Raw genomic sequence first — 20,864 nt, forward strand, 5'->3', positions numbered from 1 at the left:
CGTCACAAAATTTTACGGTGGAAGAGGCCGTAACACGTAACATCTCAAATATTTTTTAGATGTGATAAAATAAAAAGAGAGTTCACGATAAAAGCGTCCACAATATTTACGGTAAAAAAGAAAAGACGACATGTGTAAAATTTACAATGAGAATAAAAAGACGACATCTAACACGTCAGTAATAAAAATAATATGCAATGTTTACTACTTTAAGGCGAGAGAGATTGAGAAAAGAAAAAAACGGTATCAAACAGGCTTGCATTTGTGTGTTTGGGGAAATCTCTGTAAAGTAATTTATGAAAAACAGCTGGCGGCCTTGCGCCCACAGAAAGCCATTTTGCTCTCGCTCTGAGACCGGGTCCGGGTGGCATCTGCGGATAATTAATCTACTTTCTTGAATAAAACAATAATAAGTGCTTTTCCATTTGACTTCACATCTCGAACTTAGTTTCTTTTTCAGGCATTACAAGTCTTCTGTTGGTTGAAGTGGCCATATTGTTTAAGGAATATGTAAAATGCTTGACAGGCAATCAGAAATTCCCTGGATTAAACCTGACTAAAACAGACTTCTCACCTCAGAAGCCCATCACTTTGTATGAATCTAAAGATTAAGCAACAGTCTATATTTGAATTAGTGCTTAACGAAAAATCCAACTAAACATAAACTCAAGATTATTAGATTATGATGGTGCTGAGATGCAGCAAACATTGCCCTCTGTAACTTTGCCGGTTTGTGACAATTTACATCTCATTTGTTCTGAAAACTTAAATACATGAAAGCAATAGGGAAATTGCCCTGGGAAAAAAAGAGAAGAAAAATCTACGATCCTGCAAGCGCAGAATAAGAACCATATCTGACTCAGACCGACATCTTAGGCAAGCACCAGCTCCGCAAGATCTACATTTTCTTCCACGTAAGTGCCACCCAAGTTCCTGTATCATAAAAAGAACTAGAACATGTGAGGCCTCTCTCCAGGCATTTGTTTATTGACATTTGCATATAACTACTAGTACAACTCATTATGTTTTCTGATGGCTGTTGATAAGATTGCCCTGCTGTACTTCTCTTAAATACCAAATTTAATTAACTATAACGTAAAGAATTGAAAATTATTCCATCTCTTGATTGAAACAATGGAGAACCTATCTAGATCTTAGAAGTTGAAGCTACTGCAATACAACATTTTAGCTACTGCTACCATACACGTGCAGTAAAAGATGGATAAATAAATAATTATAATTAGATAATTTACCTAGGAGCATTGTATCGTCTGTTTCGTCTGCTTAGCTGAAACTCAGGTTTTAACATACTCCATGCCATTGCGCTTCCTTTTGTTAGACTTTGAAAAGAAGCATATCGAAGCCCAGGACTTTTTCTCCTTGACGGGTGGTGCCTTGACATCTCTCTTCGCGGCAAGTTCAGCCATGTACTGAACAACAGCCTGATAAACAGAAAAAAAATATTAGCATTTTATCAATAATTAACGATTTGGAAAAAGACCATAATAAACATATACCTGAGCCCCCATGTCAGTAACACTTCTTGGTGGCTCTTCCAGAGGGTTCCCTTCCACATTTAGGACACGTAATTTTGACAGCAGCTTAAAGGAATCTGGAAGGATTCTTATCTGGTTATTGCTCATATTCAACTCTTCCAGCATCTCAAGATTTCCTATGGACCTTGGCAAGTACTGTAGATCTGCAAAATTGTTGCTTATGTCCATCTTTACTAAAGTGGTCGCAAAACATAAGCTCTCCGGTACTGAGCCTACCTCATTGAAACTTATATCAAGCTCCTTCAAGTTGGACAAAGATGCCATCGTAGTAGGCAATTTGCTAATATTATTATAGCGCACAGATAATACTTCAAGAGATTCAATGCGTCCGACAGCTTCAGGAAGGGCTTTAAGCCGATTATAATCTGCACGGAGCTCCTTAAGAGAGGAACACTGAGCAATAGTATGGGGAAGTTCTTCAATATTGTTTGTCTCAATATTCAATGTCTTGAGACTAACAAGTGACCCAATTGACTCAGGAAGCAAAGGAAGAAGGTTTGAACTTAAATCAAGATCCTGAAGTCTCACCAATTTACCAATTGTAGCAGGCAATGATGCCAACTGATTCCCCCTCAAATCAAGAAAAACCAAACTATGAATATCTCCAAGAGTCTCCGGGATTTCAACAAGCTTGTTTGAGTGCAAATCCAACTTTGTCAAAGAAGAGAGCCCTCCTATCGTGGATGGTAAAGCCCCAATCCTGTTTTCCGACAAATCCAATGTGATCAAACCAGAGAGCTTCCCAATTGAATCCGGAAGCCACTCAATTTGTTCCATCAATTTACCCTGAAGATTAAGCTCCTTTGTCCCCTTCTTGGCAGATACTTCAATTAAACTGGCAAGCTTTATAAGACTCAATTTTTCCCCATCTTGACCTATCCAAAACCGAAACAGGAAACATCATTAAGGCCTGAAATCCCAATCTACACTTACTAATGCTAATAGATTAACACTACTATTCATCTCATTAACACATATTAAACACAACAAATCTACAAACAAAACAAAATTTGAATACAAGGACTTCATCAATGTACCTGAGATCTTTACTGATCTTAAAGTAGAATCCACAATCTGAGGACCTAAAACATCCCCAGATCGCCTTGCACCGACAATTCCCTCACTCGAAAATGTGGGCTTAGCCTTCTTCACATAACTATCATCCCTAGTAAACAACTCCGCAGAAGCTTTCACAGCATCCTTCTCATAAACCAAACCAGAAGACACCTTCTTCGTCGTATTCGCCCCATTCACCGGAGAATCATACGAATTATTAGACAAATTCGAAGCAGTAGCCTGCGAATTCGACCCCATTGGTGAAGCAACACACCTCGAAGCTCTCTGAATCATCTCATCAAATTCCTGGTACAAATTCTCAAGATCTAAAAGCCTAACAGCTTCTCTCCTCTGTTCTTTGCTCCGAAAAATGACTAAATTCTTCCGCATCTCCTGCAAAATCGAGAAAAGCTCATCCGGGACTTCATGATTCTTGGTTTGTTTCGCAATGGCATCAAATCTCGCCTGATCATCAGCTTCAACGTTTCGAATCAATGCCGTGGCGGCTTCAACTTCTTCAATTCCAGGTCTCTCAGGCAACGATTTGTGAATTCTTGTAATTTCAGCCACCACTTCATCTACTGATTTTGGAGAGAGTAAATCCATTTTCAACAAATAAGTTGAAAAATCAGAACTTATATGTGTGAAGCTGTAAGGATTTTTTTATGTGTCAATGCATGAACTGAACACAGCTGCTTTTATTTATGTGCAGATTGATTTTGTACATATCTACTCCGATAACTACATGTATATATAAACAACTGTAAAAGTTATTGTCTGAATCACATGCAAAATTATTAACTGCTTTATTACTGATCGGTTATCAGAGGAAGATAAGATTGTGCTGATTATATTTCCCAGAATACCCTTGCTTTGCTTATGTAATTACAGGATAACCACTCCGCCGTTTCTTTGGTCCATGAAGACTTGTCGACTTTCGGCTTCATTCATAGTTCTAGAAATCCTGGACCCTTAAATTGTTGGAGGTATTCGTTCATTAGATTTTTCAAATCTATAGTTTCAAATTTTTTTCATGAATTCATATAATAAACTTAAGATATAAAATACTTTTGTATTATTATAATATTTCTGATTAGGGTTCATATCCGTTACTCCAATTATATTAGTCATTAAGCGTGTGAGATTAGTTTTGATTGATTGTTACGACACTCGTGTTTGCTAAAGTAATTTTTTAGTTGATATTGTTTTTACAAATAACAATATGAATTTTTTACTCAAAAACAGGTGAAAAGTTGTTTTGTAATTTGAAAAAAAAAAATAAAATCTAGAACACTAACTTTTAGTTTGAAATTTACTTTTAGAAAAAAAACATGTCGAAACTTTTGCGGAAAGCAACTTTCATATATTTAATCGTCAAAACTCACCAAAAATACTTTTTTTATATTATAATTTAAAATATACAAATATCAAAAATGACCCAATAATTATTTTATAGTAGTGTAGAACAGTATCCTCAAACAAAACCTAACTTATATGTTTCTTATTTAAAAATTATTGTTCTATAAAATATGTACCATCAAACAAAACCTAACCTATAATATGTGAAAATTTTGAAGTGATTTTAAAAAGTCAATAATTGAGGTAAAGAAGAATCATTATTTTTTGTATTTGATATCTCTCTTGGATTATATATTGATTCATTTTATGAAATTTCTAAAATTGTTTTATCCTGATTATGGTTGGTTTGCCTTACGGAAACTAAAGTATTTATTTATCAAAGAAGAAGCGTTAGTAACATCTTGTTGAGCCGGCTGATAAAATAGAGCCCATGTAAATTTGCCAAGGATGTTTAGAATGAACAAGTGTCTTCTGTATTTCTGATTTCTGATACGAAAGAACTATCTGCAAATCCTCTTCGACTATTTTCTGGTAGATTTAAATTCGAGGTCTTTGAAATGTGCTACTGATGATAATGCAAGTCCATTGCAATTGCACCCTACAGGACTGCTTGTCCTGACTAATTAAGCCGGGCTAAGTTTAGTATTTTGAAAATTACTGATTAGAATGCAATTGTCATTGCAATTGCATTCTAATTAGTAATTGCAATCCCTGATATGGAAATGATAGGCTTAGAAGAACATAAACGTACTATTTAAATGGTAGAAGCATGGTTTTTAACTCCATATATATATGTAAGCCCTCCCATAAGTAGTGATCTGTTCCGGCAGTGTTGCAGCTGTGGTTTGGGGCTGCAAAACAAGGCGCGCTCAATGATGGTGGCGGTCAGGCATCTTCAGCGTACTAATCAGTAATCAGAGTGGAAATAAGCATCGTTGGTAAATCTGAGGAAGGAATATTGTAAGACTTATCCATTTGCTTGAGTGTGTAAAATATGTCTAGCCTCTCACTATGTGTATTTACCTCTATTCTTGCTTCTGACTAAGCCAACACTGTCGCAGCAGTGATGGAGATGACCTTGGTGCTAGTACAGGTTGATAGATGTGGTTGCGAGTCCTTTTAGCAGCTATAGTGAGGCTTTCCCCGAGGCTGAAGAGATCGCAATGTTGAGGCTGCAGTGTTGCAGCGGCTATCAGGCTTGTCCCAGACTGCTGCAGCGAAAGGCCTCTTGGCAAGGCTGCAAGGTATATTAAGTAGTAAATCTTCTAGACTCCAAGGAGACTGCTAACCTTTTGCAGTATGGACTTCTAAAATCCAACACTAGTAATTCGAAATGTCTTTTGGCCTTCGTGTATTCAAGTCTGTTCACCTCGAGATATATATGTTGAGATCAGCTGTCCTGATTTATATAAATCTGAGGAACAGATCATCATGGCAGAAAAGTAGGCCAGCCATCTAGAAAGGCAACACCATTCAGATGCTGCTCAAAATAAAGTCCTGCACCAAGATTTACAATCTTTCTATTGAACTGCCTGATTATTTGTGTATATTGACTTGGTCCACGCCAGCAGGTGGTGGGAAATGTGAAATTGTGCTAAAAAATTGTCAGTTCCATGATCATACTAGAACTACCACTAGTATACACTTTCGTGCATCGCCAGCACTTTTAGGTGATATTCTTTTCCTTACAAAGTACTCCCTCAGTCCCCCTCAATTGTAATGCACTAATGCTTCTGTATCCTTTTTAAGTTTTTAGTTGACTGGATCTCATTTTTAATTTGTATGCAGTTGTAGTCATTTTGGTAGGCATCGTCTGGGTTGTGCTACCCGGTATAACTCTATATATCTCTTCTTCAGATGGAATGAAGAACAGAAATGGGATTTATTGCAGATCAGAATGTTCTTGAAGGATTATAAATCACCCAAGCCAACAAGATACTCATATAGTGACATCAAGAAGATCACAAACATGTTCACGCATAAATTAGGCCAAGGAGGTTATGGATCTGTATTCAAGGGACAGATTTCAACTGATATTCCAGTCGCGGTAAAGGTTCTCCATAGCGCTTCTAAAGCACATGGAGATGACTCTAACAACGAAGTTGGTACCATTGGTAAAATCCACCATGTCAATGTGGTTCGACTACTCAGATATTGTGCTGATGGATGTAATCAAGCTCTTGTTTATGAGTATCAACCTAATCAATCATTGGAAAAGTTTGTTTATAGAAGAGAACAACAGAGTTTCATAGGTTGGAGACGATGCAAAATATTGCTCTAGGCATAGCCAAGGGGATCAAATATAGAAACTTTAACGGAACAGAGATAGATAGAAACTTTAAGTACAAATTACAGCCATGTGATCTTATTAAGTTACTAATATAGAGACGAGCATTAGAAACTTTCTGTTGTCGTTTCAGTGGCCTTGGCTATTTCTTAGGCTGGTTCTATCAACTCTGGAGTTGCTGCTTCTTGATCCTCTACTTGCATCTCTGCTTCTTGATTCTCTTCTTGTGGACTTAAAAATGGTTTAGTTGGTATGACCAGTAGCTCAACGTCTCCTTCAAGCATTTCAATGACTTGGTTCATTGAGGGACGGTCGCCAGGCTTCAGTTGTATACACCACAATGCCACTATTATCATCTTCTTTAACAACTTGGTCTCTTCTGCAGTAGAATCTTCCATTTCAATCTCCTTCCCTGTATTTATTTGATCATAAATCCAAGAGGGAAAATAGATCTGGCTCAATTGCTCCACTGATGGACTTATATTTTTCCTTCGCCCCGCCATTTCCATGAGCAACATTCCAAAACTATAGACGTCTGCTTTATAAGAAATACCTCCAATGTTTTTGTAGAACAACTCAGGGGCCATGTAACCTATCGTTCCCCTGGCTGCAGTCAGATTGACGATACTATCATCCGTAGCATACAATTTTGCAAGCCCAAAATCAGAAATTTTTGGATTAAAGTCCTTGTCTAGAAGAATGTTGTGAGGCTTAATATCAAAATGCAAGATTCGCATATCACATCCTCGGTGTAAATAGTCAATTCCAGCAGCCACTTTGCAAGAAATCTCATACATTTTTTCACAACTCAAGGAGATATGCTCCTCCTCTCCTTCACGAGGAAAAATGTACTTCTCAAGAGATCCATTAGGCATGAACTCATAGATTAAAGCACGTTTTGAACCCTCAAAACAAAAACCAATCATTTGCACAACATTTACATGATGAATCCTTCCAATTGTAGCAACTTCATTTATGAATTCTTGCCCTGTAGCCTTCGACTTGCCCATAATCTTCACGGCAACAACTAGGCCACTACGCAGCTTTCCTTTATACACAGTACCAAATCCTCCTTCACCCAATTTGTCTTTGAAGCCATTAGTTATCTTTTTTATATCAGAGAAATCGTATCTTATGGGCATGAGAACGTTTTTCTGACCTTGTAAGAAATCCTCAATGCTGTCATATATTGACCAATGCCTTCTCCTCATCTTGAAGAGTAACAATGCTAGGAGAAATGGGATTCCACACAAAGCTCTTATACCAATAAACTTGCCTATATTTGCAAACAAAAAGTAATGAATGAGGTCCTTCATTGAAGAAATTCCACTAGGATGAACTTGCACAAGAAAATTAATTAGGTGCACAGAGTTGAAGTTAAATTAATTAGGTGCACAAGTTATGATTACAGAATATAGATTCCTCACAGAGTTAAAGTATCAATTAATGATTTAAAAATCACTAAAATTGAGTCACTAACATATGTCTTCCAAGCAAGGGCATATCTAGGATTCAAACTTTGGAGAGGGGCACCAAGCAAATTTTCGGAAAACACCTATATATTTCTAAATTTTGTGGGGGCATTTCTATAATATTGCAAAATTTAGAATGAAATAGGGGGGACACGTGTCTCCATGCCTATTCCTAGATCCGCTCTTGCTTCCAAGCCGAAGTTAATAATATGCAGTTAAAAATCAACAGAAAACAGAATACTTCAATATGCAAATTTTGTAGAGGTCTGCAACCCTAATGTTAGGGAGTTGGATCATTGAAACTTCTTAGTAAGATTCTGAGTCATCAATTTTCGTTACACTAGAAAATGAATGCATAAGCCGCAGGAGTTGGGGAGGGGAAACTTACCAGTGAATACAAGTATAAATGGAATCCGATCTGTGGTGGTCAGAAAAAAAAGAGTGAGTTAGATAAAGACGCCAATCATATATCATCATGTCCACAACAAAGGCATAAATTTGAACTAGTTACAATCTCAGTGAAGCAGTTTATGTATATATATGTTTATGTATAAACTGGGTCATGTTATTTACAAATGTAAACCACAAGAAAACTGAATACACTCACCAACAAAATACGCAGCAATGTCTCTCAAGATTTTGAGCAGGCCTGCAAAATAAATGTACATACACAATATCAGTTGCAGAATCGGTTGATGCAAGATTAAATTACTTTATAAATAAGAACTAGAAGATCCCCCTTAAAAAAATAGAGTACTTCCAGAATCCTGAATTCTGGGGAGCTTACAAACAAAATTTAAAAACGAGTGACTTGATATAAATAAGAATAAATGATAAGATCTAAGAATAGAGGATGGATCTCATGAAAAATGATAACGGAGGATAATTGCTGCTCATCATTAGGTGCACACTTACGTTTGGGTAAAGATAAAATTGCTGAGAAGGGCTGGCACTTGTAACCGTAAGCATTGTTTTCAAAATTAAGAACACAATCATAGTCGCTGCGACATGAACTGTAGCAGAAGATTTCTCTCCACGAAACATCGAATCCATAAGCCAACACCTCACTGCGAATGTCTTCATTATCTGCCTTGCTGATTATAGTAATATTAATTATATTATCAGTACTAAATGTAACATTGGTCCGCCAATCTGGGGACACCAAAGCTGCATCGCGTATCTTACAACCATCTACTACATCCCGTAATATTAGAGGGCCAGCAACAACATAAGAGTATTGACTCGGACAGTAATTTTTGCCAGAAAAAGATTTTGTGTCATTTTTACCACAACCGGAAAAGGCATCAGAAGTTGTAGCATCAATATACCGAGAATCTGAGGTTATAGGAGCAGGACAATTCATAAATATTATGGGCGTGTTCTGAGCTAGCCCATCATCATACCCATCGAAAAGTCTAAAAGAAGTTTGATTTCCACGGAGCCGCACTGTCAAGTTCTGGTAATTGATGTCTGCAACCTGGTACTTGTATGTTTTATCATCATAAGAAGAGGTCACATATATGATGGTCCGATTGTCCTGGCAGTGGAGTTGGCGGCTGAGGAGACCATGCTGATCACAGTTATGAAGAGGATCACCTTGCAAGTAGAAAGGGCAGCTTATGTTAAGGATATCGCCGCAAGAAAAAGGATCATCATGGCTGCTGCTTGAAAAGGTAAAGAAAGTGAGTGATACTAATAGAATGAACTGGTGTGAATATGTAAATTTGTGGAAACCAGCACAAAAATATTCAAGGAAACATGTTCTTGCTCCCATGATCCACAGCTCATCCAAAATAACTCCTCAGATTTCCGGGTTTTTAGTAAACTTTCTCTTTGATGAGTTGTAATATAATCCTAACTCCTAAGGTAGAACACAAACTTTCAAGTAATTTGATCATAATTATTATTTTTAAAGAATTTTTATATATAATATACAAAAATTATTTTAATTTTAGAAAAATATTTTTATTAATTGAATTTTAATCTGGTCTTTGGAAAAAAAAATCCACGCTCGTTATATTAGATATAAATATTGATGACATTGTGGTGCCCCGTTATATTTGAACATAGTTGGATGTTTCGGTTATTGTTTTGAAGATATAGAAAATCTTAATATAGTATTATAAGGATATAGCATACTCCCTCGGTCCCAAATTAACGGTTCTGTTTGACTTTTTGGTGGTCAATTTGACCCAACTTTAATTGTAAATTAAAAATTATTCTTTTACAATTTTACAAAACTGAAAAATACATTTTAAAATAAATTTGATAATCTTTTCAGTAATATATTTTTCATAATTTTATTTAATTATTTAATATACATATTTTTCAGTCAAAATCAAGTCGAATTAATCACAAAAAAAATCAAACAAAACAGTTAATTTGGGACGGAAGAAGTATAACAAACCACTAACCATGACTTTTCACCCTACAAATATCGCGGAAACCTTCCACTTGAAAGAGTCAAGTCAAGGTGCTAATTGGTGAAGGGTAATCATCAACTTATATACTTAATTAGCTGCCACTAATAAATTTTTTATAATTTTTCCTTTAGAAACATCCTATTCAAAGTCAAACCATATTGATTAAGAATATTATGATTTTTTCTTTTTAGTTAACATTTTCCGTAAACAAACTGATATAGCTTTTTTTTTACAAACAAAAGATTTTATTAATACGAATCGCAAATCCAGCCGGGACAAACCCCCGAACTGTCAACTACAATCTGATTGTGAAACAAAGAACGAACTAAACAAATAGTCGTTTTGTTTTCAGATCGCTTAACAAATAGAATATTCATATTCTTTGATCTAAAAAGTATTACAATGATATTTCGAGCAATCCAACCTACATCAGTTATGAAACTAGTAGTCTCGCAATTGACCTTCACGTAAGCATCATCTGTAGCCCAATGTTCAGAACTATCAGTCAAATCAACTGATCCTGGAGCACTAAACGTCTCCAAAACATGAACAATTATTTGTTGTGAGAGGTGAGCTCTTGCGGTATCTACCATCGTTCCGAAATCGATGCGAGTCTTACTGATCTCCCAAAATACCGTATAAATCCTTTTCAGATTGATAATCGAACGACACATCAAGACACATAAAAATACGAAAAACATAACACACGACATCCCAAAAAGATGGGCACACACTAACATCCCAAAACGATGGGCACACAACCTTGATAACAAGGAACTCAAACAAGATTAAATCTTGGTTTTATTGAAACTAAGTAAAATAATAGAGGGGATGAGAGAGCGAAGGGGTTAATTGATGAGAAGATGAACATCTGGGAGGCGGAGAAGTGACGGATGAAACCCTAACATGAGAGTCGACTCTCAAAACGAGAGAGAAAAGAAAACCCTAAAATCTACTCCCTCCGTCCCGGCCATTTCTTTACGTTTGGTTTGGGCACGGAGGTTAAGAAATATGTATAAAGTAGTGGAAAAGAGAAAGAAAAGTGGGTGAAGTGGCGGGACCCATCAATTTTTAATGTATAAAAGAGAGATAGTGGAGTAAAAGTAGTGTGAAAAGGGAGTAAAAGTAGTGTGAAAAGGAAGAAAAAGTTAGGAAGTGGTGGAACCCATTTACTATTTTTGGTAAGTTTTGAAATGTAAATAATTGGATGGGACATCCAAAAAGGAAACTGTAAAGAATCTGGTGGGACGGAGGGAGTAACATTTATTAGGAAGAAGTCTTCCGTGCTTACAAACTGATATAGCTCAACTCAATACATAGATATCTCATGGTTAAAATCGGATTGGACAGTTTACAGAGAATTAATCACACCAAATCACCAACCATAAATCTAGAAAATAATTAAGTTGATGGTAAATCTTCTTTCTCATATTCACAAATTTAAAAATGTTACTTGATTTCTTTACTAAAAACTCAATATGAATCTATACTTCGATATTTTAGAATTTACTCTTAACTCAAGTCAAGACTATTTTATAAATAGTGAATGACAAATCAGTAAAAATATTGTAATTTGTTAAAAGATCTGATTAATTAATCAAAATTTAGACAAAAGCTAAGAAATCTTGAAAATAGAAGTATGAAGAAGTCCTACTCACGTGACCTTTATATATAATCTATGTAATTTTTGTGATAAATCACCATGTCTTTTGAATTATTCGAAGTACAGTGTACTTTCACAAGAAATTGTATAAACTCTACGAACCCATAATTATGAGTAGGATTAAATACCTTGTAATTATTTATGTTTAATATGAAATACACTTAGGTTGTGTTCACTTGGAGTGAATGAAATGAGAGGAGAATGAAATGAATTTTGTAGTCTAAAATGGTGTTGATCAAAGAAAATGTGTATAATTTTCATTCCTTCAATCATTCCAAACTTGCTACTCCCTCCGTCCCTCCCATTTCTTATCAAATGGGTTGGGCACGGAGGTTAAGAAATATGTATAAAATAGTGAAAAAGAGAAAGAAAAGTGAGTGTAGTGGTGGGACCCATTGATTTTTAATGTATAAAAAGGAGATAGTGGAGTAAAAGTAGTGTGAAAAGGAAAGAGAAGTGGAAAAGTGGTGGGATCCATTGACTATTTTTGGTAAGTTTTGAAATGTAAAGAATTGGATGGAACATCCCAAAAAAGAAAGTGTAAAGAAATGGTTGGGACGGAGGGAGTATTTTAACTATAACTCTAACCCACATATTGGAAGGAATGCTCATTCCATTTGAACATCATATTTCTTCACAATCTTTCTCACTGAAAAATTAACTACATTCATATTTTGTCACCATTACCTCATACTTTCTTCTTTCTCCTTAAAACTTTTATATCATTTTTCATTTCATTCTTCCCTCATTCCATTCTGAACACAGTCTTATAGTTTCTATTTCCGTATATCCCGACCAGTGGTCGAAAATTGTTAACCAAATCAGTGGTGTTTGTAGTGCACATTCAGTTCAATGAAGGTGATTTACTCCTCAATGAATTAGCGTGAAACGACAACATACACATGCACCGTGCAACAAAATTTATGGTCTGTTGAAGAAGATAGAAAAGTTTGAAGATGAGATTAAAGCAAGAAAGAGGAAGGAGCAAAAGCTTGTTAATAATTTGCTTGGTGAATGTCGCAGCTGTTCTTGTTATGAGTTGGGCACTAGCAATTAAAAATGGCTATGTGCTATTACACTTGTTATGATAGAGCTAATTTTAATCTAATGCATTTAGTTTTAATTAAATGAATATGATGTTAATGCAGTATTTTGTGATGCATTTTTGTATGCTTGTTAATTGTTATGTAGTGAATTTTGAGATTTATTAAATATTATGTACAAATTTTATTAAATATTAGTATTAAATAAATTATTAAAATTATAAATAAATAAAAGGGTTATAGAATATGATTTAAGAGTGGACCTAAACATCCTTCTTCTCGTAATCAAAAAAAAAGGCAAAGAAAAGTCACCGGCGGATTGAGAAGCCTGTTAAATAAATAAAGTAAATCCCAAAGAAGCAAATGCAGAAAGCATGGAAAAAATGAAGTTGCTTACATCAAGTCAATGGACAATGGTGGTAGTCGTAGTAACGCTGTTGACGGCAGTTGAAGGTGCAGGGAAGAAGAATTGCAGTGTGAGTCGCTGCGGCGATGGAGGGCCGGAAATTCACTTTCCGTTTTGGCTCAAACAAAATAACACTGCTCCTGCAGATGATTGTGCCTACCTGCCTGAATTCCAACTTTTTTGCGGTCCCGGAAGAGGTCAATATCAATCACACAAGGACTCGACCTTAGTGAAGTTTCAACACATAGTGAACACATCAATCAAGGGACTCGATCTCGCTTTTAAGTACGAGGCAATTGTTAGTTACATCGATTATACAAACCGAGCTTTGCTTATGCATATCCCACTTCTTGTAGATATAGTGCCCATTTTCTCATCTATTTCCTCCCATCTTCCTTTCAAACCAAATACTTTTAATGATATATCTGTTTGTTACCAGACTTTGGATACTAGAAATACTATTTATGAGCTCTTCAACCTTGACCCCTTTAGATCATGTTATTATGGTTATAGCAGGGTCGACCACTATTACACTTTTTTCAATTGTTCCTCTTCATCTCCGGTCATTGAGCATAATGGAAATATCATCATCAATTCTCTCAGCACCAAAGATTTCAAGGTTTATGCTTATTCTTCATCTTATCCCGCAATCTATATGCTGGACCGTATAAGATCTTGCACTAAGATGTACGATATTTCAACTAGGCTCAAGCAATCTTCACAGTCCTGTGCCTGCGGGTCCCAATTTTACTCGGAGAATATATTGAGTTGGTCCCAGAATGTAGGTGGTGGAAAATGTGAAGCTGCACGAGAGAGTTGTAATATATATGATGATGACAGTAATAGTTACACAGATTTTCCATACTCTCAACCATCCACCAGAGGTTCAGGTACTATTCTAATTCTTTATGTTTCCGTTGATTCTTACTTGGTGTCTTCACGTTTAGTTGATCAATCATATCTCTTATTCTAATTCTTTGTGTTTCCATATATTCTAATTCTAATTCAAACTTGCACATTTTGCAGGTCGTGCAATTGCCAAACTACTTGTAGCTGGTGAGTGTTGATCATTAAATATAATAAATACTGCTTTGTTTTTTTAAGTGTTTTGGGTTTCTGAGTGATTCATGTGCTTGTGCATTCCAATTTGACTTGATCTCTTCCCAAATGTGTATGCAGTTTTATTGCCATGTATCTTCTTGGTTGTTCTTGGCCTTATTTTCCGGTATAACTTTGTCCGATTAAATAAACAAAGGGAGGAAGATGAGTTGAAGATTAAAATGTTTATGGAGAACTATAAAGCGCTCAAGCCAACAAGATACTCCTACAGTGACATCAAAAAGATCACAAATACGTTCAAGCATAAATTAGGCCAAGGAGGTTATGGATCTGTATTCAAGGGACAGATTTCAGCTGATATTCCAGTCGCGGTGAAGGTTCTTCATATTGATTCCAAAGCAAATGGTGATGACTTCATCAACGAGGTTGGTACTATAGGTAAAATCCACCATGTCAATGTGGTTCGACTGCTCGGGTATTGTGCTGATGGATGTAATCGAGCTCTAGTTTATGAGTTTCAACCTAATCATTCACTAGAAAAGTTCGTTTATAGAAGAGAGAAACCACAGAATTTCATTGGTTGGAAGAAAATGCAAAAAATTGCTCGAGGTATAGCCAAGGGGATGGAATATCTGTAGAAAATATGCAGAATCATGTTGTTGGTATAGAATAGCTTTTTCATATATCAATCTATTGAAGGGAGGCTCCTATTTATACACAAACAATCTAGAGAAATCAGGAGCTAATTACACAAATTCAGCCTAAAGAAATATTCTGTTCCTTTAATTATGGAACAAATATGGCTATTTCCTACACTCCCCCTCAAGTTGAGCAGTCGGTGCTCCAATGCCCAACTTGCGCAAAGTCTCTTCGAAGGCTTTAGTATTGACCGCTTTTGTCAGGATATCAGCTAATTGATCCTTTGATCGAACAAACGGAAGTTTAATTGTCTTATCTTCCAATCTGTCCTTGATGAAATGTCGGTCTATTTCAACATGCTTCGTTCTGTCATGCTGGACCGGATTTTCTGAGATTTTTATAGCTGCCTTATTGTCACAAAACAACTTACATGCTGTTTTCTGTGGAAAACCAAGCTCATTCATGAGTTTCTGAATCCATAGGATTTCAGTTATTCCTTTTGCTATTCCTCTGAATTCTGCCTCTGCACTTGACAAGGCCACAACCTTTTGTTTTTTACTTCTCCAGGTGACCAAGTTACCACCTACTAGAGTAAAGTACCCAGAAGTAGATTTCCTGCCGTCACGATCTCCTGCCCAGTCTGCATCTGTGTAGGCAATTAGATCCAGATGATCATTTTTGGCGAAGTAAATTCCCGTGCTACTTGTACCCTTTAAGTACCTCAAAATTCTCATTAATGCTGTCATGTGTTGTATTTGTGGGAGATGCATGAACCTGCTCACCACTCCTACAGCGTAAGCTATGTCAGGTCTTGTGTGAGCTAAGTAAATGAGTTTTCCCACAATCTTCTGATATTGCTCTCTTTTAGCCAGTTTTGCTCTTTCATGAATTTGAAGACCATGATTAGCAACGATCGGTGTCTCAGCTGGTTTACAGTCTAGCATTCCTGTTTCTGTTAAAAGATCAAGGATATATTTTTCCTGGTGAATGAAGATTCCTTGTTTTGACCTCAGAACTTCTATGCCAAGAAAGTACTTGAGAATCCCCAAATCTTTCATCTCAAATTCTTGAAACAGTTTTGCCTTTAAGTCAGTGATCTCTTTCTCGTCATTTCCGGTGATAATCATATCATCCACATAAATTATCAAGCAAGTGATTTTATCTCTAACCCTCTTCAAGAACAGAGTGTGATCTGAGTTGCTTTGCTTGTACCCAAACTTCTTCATAGCTTTTGTGAATCTTCCGAACCATGCCCTAGGGGACTGTTTTAGGCCATAAAGTGCTTTTATCAGTTTGCACCCTTCTTCATCTCCAAATTCCTGAGAATACCCTGGTGGTGCCTCCATATATATTTCTTCCTCAATACTCCCGTGAAGAAAGGCATTTTTTACATCAAATTGATATATAGGCCACTCCTTGTTTGCTGCTATTGAGAGTAAGACCCGTATTGTATCAATCTTGGCTACAGGAGAGAAAGTCTCAGAGTAGTCAATTCCATATGTCTGGGTATATCCTTTAGCCACTAGTCGTGCCTTGTATCTCTCAATAGTTCCATCTGCTCGGTATTTGATAGAGAATACCCATCTGCAACCCACCTTTTTCTTCCCTTTTGGTAGGGTGCATTTTTCCCATGTTTTGTTTTTTTGTAGAGCTGAATACTCATCCTCCATAGCTTGTTTCCACTTTTCATCTCCAAGAGCTTCCTCCACTGTTTTGGGAATGTCAGTGGAGTATAAAGAAGCGGTAAAAGCCATGGCTGTGCTGGACAAGTTCTCATCGCTGATTCTCTCTACAGGATATTTAGACCGTTGGGCCTCATACTCTGGATCATACCTTCTCGGTGGAACTCCTCTTGTACTTCTCGGAGGTAACTGATACCTGTTTGGAACACTACCACTAGGAATAGTATTAGTTTTAGTAATAATATCAGTTTCAGGGTTCTCAGAGCCGACCTCTGCTGAGGAGAGATCATCAGAAGGATGCTCATCAGACGGAACTGGAATGGTCGGAACTGGAGTGGATAGTAGAGGAGATACTGATGTTTCAGGAGCAACATCGGTGGTATTGCCTACTTGTGTTGTAGGATCTGGATTCATCACTTCCGGATATGTTAGCCAGCTAAGATCATCACTCAAACTCTCCCCCTGAGGACTAAGCTGGGTATAGTAGTAAGACTGTTCAAAGAACTCACAGTCTAAAGTAGTGTAGATTTTGTCCTGGATAGGGTCATAACATCGATACCCCTTTTGATTAACCCCATACCCAAGAAAGACACATTTAACAGCTCTGGGTTCTAGTTTGGTGCGTACTCTTTTTTGAAGATGAACATAGACAATACATCCAAAGACTCGAGGAGGTAAGGAATGTGAGGATGGAATTGAGACATGTGTCTCAAGAATATCGAGAGGTGTATCGTAATTGAGGGGTTTTGTGGGAAGGCGGTTAGTGAGATAGGTAGCAGTAGCAATAGCTTCGGGCCAGAAGTGGACAGGAACATGAGATTCGATCATAAGGGCTCGGGTGATTTCGAGAAGAGTTCTGTTTTTTCGCTCGGCTATACCATTCTGTTGAGGTGTGTAAGGGCAGGTAGTTTGGTGGAGGAGACCATGGTCAGTAATAAATTGTTTCATGTTCAAGGTAACGTATTCCCCCCCATTGTCAGATCGTAAAATTTTTGGTTGAGCTCTAAACTGAGTGCAAATCATGTGGTAGAATTTAACAAAGACATCAAACATTTCAGACTTGTGTTTTAAAAAATACACCCAACTCATACGAGTACAATCATCCACAAATAAAACAAAATATGAAAAATTATGAAAGGTAAAATCTGGAGCTGGTCCCCATACATCCGAATGAATCAAGGCAAATGGTTGAGTACTATGAGTCACACTAGGATAATATGAGTGCTTATGGCTTTTAGCTAAAACACATGCTTCACAATTCAAATCTACGGCAATATTCTTTAAAGAGGGAAATAATCGTTTGAGATAACCTATGGAGGGGTGACCTAGCCGACGGTGCCACATCCAGAGTTGATGTTCTGGTGATCCATGAACAAGCAAAGCGGTACCGTTTTGAGTCACTTCATTCACATAGTATAATCCTCCTCGTTCAGTACCATTCCCAATGATCCTTCCCGTCTGAGCATCCTGCACAACACAACCAGATGATGTCATGAGAACAGTACAGTTAAGTTCTCTAGTTAACTGGCTAACAGATAAAAGCTTATGAGTAAGATTAGGAATTAAGAGGCAGTTCTGTAGATGGATATTAGAGGTAACATCCACAGTTCCGGCCTGGGTAATGGGTATATATTCTCCGTTTGCAGTTTGGATTTGGGTACGATGAGTGTTGCTGGAAGACACAATATCAGAAGAATCATATGTCATTGTGTCGGTGGCCCCACAATCAAAAATCCATGGATTGGATATTTGGTTGCACAAGAGGCCCACAGAAATTTGATTGCCGATGACTTTACTTTCACGGACTGTACCTGTTGCTTGATCTGAATGTAGCGCTGTTGTGAGGGGAATGTTGTTGTTACCATCTGGGCCACCTACAGCTAAGTTGGCCTTGCCGTCGGTCTTCTTCTTCTGCTTCAGGTCGTCCCACCATTCTGGATACCCAATGATTTTGAAACATCCCTCCTTGGTGTGTTTCGTACCACCACAATGGCTGCACTTGAGCTGGGTTTTATCCTCTCGTCGGAATGACGAGGATTCTGACCTGCGTTTCACGAGGAGCCCACTACCAATCTCTGATGGTTCTCGTCCCAATGACGAGTCGCTGGCCATTATGCCGCGACGTGCAATCTCCCGTCGTATAGACGCGTAGGCTGCGTCTAGGGTGGGTAGTGGATCTTGATACAATATATCCCTCTTTTCTTTGTCTAGAGTATCACTCACTCCGGCCAGAAATTGGTACAATCTTTGTCTTTGTATGAAGGAATTAAATGAAGTAATGTCCTCTGCACACTTCATGGGGTTGGGCATTCTCCTGTCTATTTCCTTCCACATTCCACAGAGTGTTTAGTTTACTGAAATAAACTTCTATAGTGTCCTTTCCTTGTCTCATAGTTGCTGCCTTTGAGCTTAGATCATAGATCTGGAGTTCGTCTCTCCCACTGCTAAGGAGAGTTTCAATTCCCTTCCATAGTTCTCGGGCAGTCTTGTAATCCAGAAATTGGTTCACAAGATCTCCATCAATGTTTTCAATGATCCAAGACAAGACGGTTGAGTCCTTTTGAGCCCACTGTTGGTACTCGGGGTCATTTTGTGGAACGGGATTGGCTGTGATATGGTTGAGCCTTCCTCGACCACCAATAGCAATATGCATTAATTTGCACCATTTGGTGTAATTAGTGAAATTCAGTTTCTCGGCAACACGTACCGTTTGTGGTATTCCGATTTCTGGGAGGTTTGAAGTTTTGTGTAGTTTCTGAAATAATTGGAACATTTGTTCCATTTGTTCCATAGAGACTAATTGTGTTTCGGGTGATTGGGTTGTGTTTTCTGGTTGATCAGACATTGTGGGTAAGAATATAGTAGATGATGAGAACCAGAAAACAATCCTGAATCCCAATCGAACCTTAGGGCTCTGATGCCATGTAGAAAATATGCAGAATCATGTTGTTGGTATAGAATAGCTTTTTCATATATCAATCTATTGAAGGGAGGCTCCTATTTATACACAAACAATCTAGAGAAATCAGGAGCTAATTACACAAATTCAGCCTAAAGAAATATTCTGTTCCTTTAATTATGGAACAAATATGGCTATTTCCTACAATATCTTCACCATGGATGCGCACAACAAATCCTCCACTTTGATATTAAACCAAACAACATTTTATTGGACAAGAACTTCAATCCCAAAATCGCTGATTTTGGATTGGCAAAGTTGTGTAACATAGGACAGAGCATGGTGTCCATGACTGCGGCTAGGGGGACTATTGGCTACATTGCACCTGAAGTGTTTTCAAGGAATTTCGGTAAAGTTTCATCCAAATCAGATGTTTACAGTTTTGGAATGTTGTTACTTGAAATGGTTGGAGGAAAAACCAACGATATGACCACAGAACAGAACGCGAGTGATGTATACTTTCCCGAATGGATTTTTCATAGGCTTGAGAAAAATGAAGAGTTGGTGATCCAAATTGAAAATGAAGATGACAGTAAGATAGCAAGGAAGTTAACGATTGTCGGACTTTGGTGCATTGGATGGCATCCGATAGACCGGCCATCAATGAAGGTTGTGATTCAGATGTTAGAGGCTGATGAATGTCCTGCCATGCCACCAAATCCTTTTAACACCCCCACTTCAGGAAATGCCACACATGCCAAATCATTGTTTGGTGAAAGGCTCCAAGTCATTTCTGAAACAGAGTGACACCTTCAATTGCCGTTTACTTTTTCCCACCAAAAGAAAAGCTATATTTATTTTCATATGAACTTTTCAAGCATCAAAATTACATTTGAATCGTTTCTAGTGTTTTCGGTTGCTTACTCATGTGAAATGCTATCATCCTTGTTAAGAAGGTAAATATTATTCACCGCATCACAATTATTTTCAATAAATTTTGTATCATTCAAATCATGTTCGGAATAAGACGGCTACTACAATCAGGTTCGGAATTGTTTCTTGAAATGGTAGGATGTTAAAGTTATCAATTCTCCTAAAATTTTAAGATATTAAGAGGAGAGCTTATCAGGATCATATTGTAAGTCGAACTCAAATCTCCCACAACCTTAGCTCTGATATCATGATAGGTAACCAAATCTATTAAAACCTCATAGTCTAAATAGTGTGAGGAGTGCTTAGTAGGATCATATTGTATTCTAACACATGAGAATAAACAATAATATCGAAAGACCACCAGTGAAACATACCTTCAAGAATGGA

The 20,864-nt window shown here is 37.2% G+C and overlaps 3 protein-coding genes across 3 annotated transcripts; 1 reads left to right on the forward strand and 2 right to left on the reverse strand.

The window, feature by feature from the left end:
• Positions 1-655: 655 nt before the first annotated feature.
• LOC108219532 (plant intracellular Ras-group-related LRR protein 4) lies at positions 656-3,346 on the reverse strand. Its single transcript, XM_017393025.2, has 4 exons — positions 2,594-3,346; positions 1,518-2,431; positions 1,254-1,442; positions 656-933 (listed from the first exon to the last, which is right to left on the reverse strand). The coding sequence occupies exons 1-3, from the start codon at positions 3,216-3,218 to the stop codon at positions 1,296-1,298; spliced, it is 1,686 nt and encodes a 561-aa protein (XP_017248514.1). The 5' UTR covers positions 3,219-3,346; the 3' UTR covers positions 656-933; positions 1,254-1,295.
• Positions 3,347-6,177: 2,831 nt separating this feature from the next.
• LOC108218541 (LEAF RUST 10 DISEASE-RESISTANCE LOCUS RECEPTOR-LIKE PROTEIN KINASE-like 2.2) lies at positions 6,178-9,591 on the reverse strand. The gene is made up of 4 exons (XM_017391526.2): positions 8,646-9,591; positions 8,338-8,379; positions 8,119-8,148; positions 6,178-7,534 (listed from the first exon to the last, which is right to left on the reverse strand). Exons 1-4 carry the CDS (start codon positions 9,502-9,504, stop codon positions 6,408-6,410), a joined length of 2,058 nt encoding a protein of 685 aa, XP_017247015.1. The 5' UTR covers positions 9,505-9,591; the 3' UTR covers positions 6,178-6,407.
• Positions 9,592-13,136: 3,545 nt separating this feature from the next.
• Positions 13,137-20,567, forward strand: LOC108218544 (rust resistance kinase Lr10). Its single transcript, XM_064091158.1, has 4 exons — positions 13,137-14,155; positions 14,292-14,321; positions 14,445-14,948; positions 19,747-20,567. The coding sequence occupies exons 1-4, from the start codon at positions 13,234-13,236 to the stop codon at positions 20,349-20,351; spliced, it is 2,061 nt and encodes a 686-aa protein (XP_063947228.1). The 5' UTR covers positions 13,137-13,233; the 3' UTR covers positions 20,352-20,567.
• The last annotated feature ends 297 nt before the right edge of the window (positions 20,568-20,864 follow it).

The sequence above is a fragment of the Daucus carota genome, chromosome 4 (genome assembly GCF_001625215.2).
Source record: "Daucus carota subsp. sativus chromosome 4, DH1 v3.0, whole genome shotgun sequence".
Classification (NCBI taxonomy): domain Eukaryota; kingdom Viridiplantae; phylum Streptophyta; class Magnoliopsida; order Apiales; family Apiaceae; genus Daucus; species Daucus carota.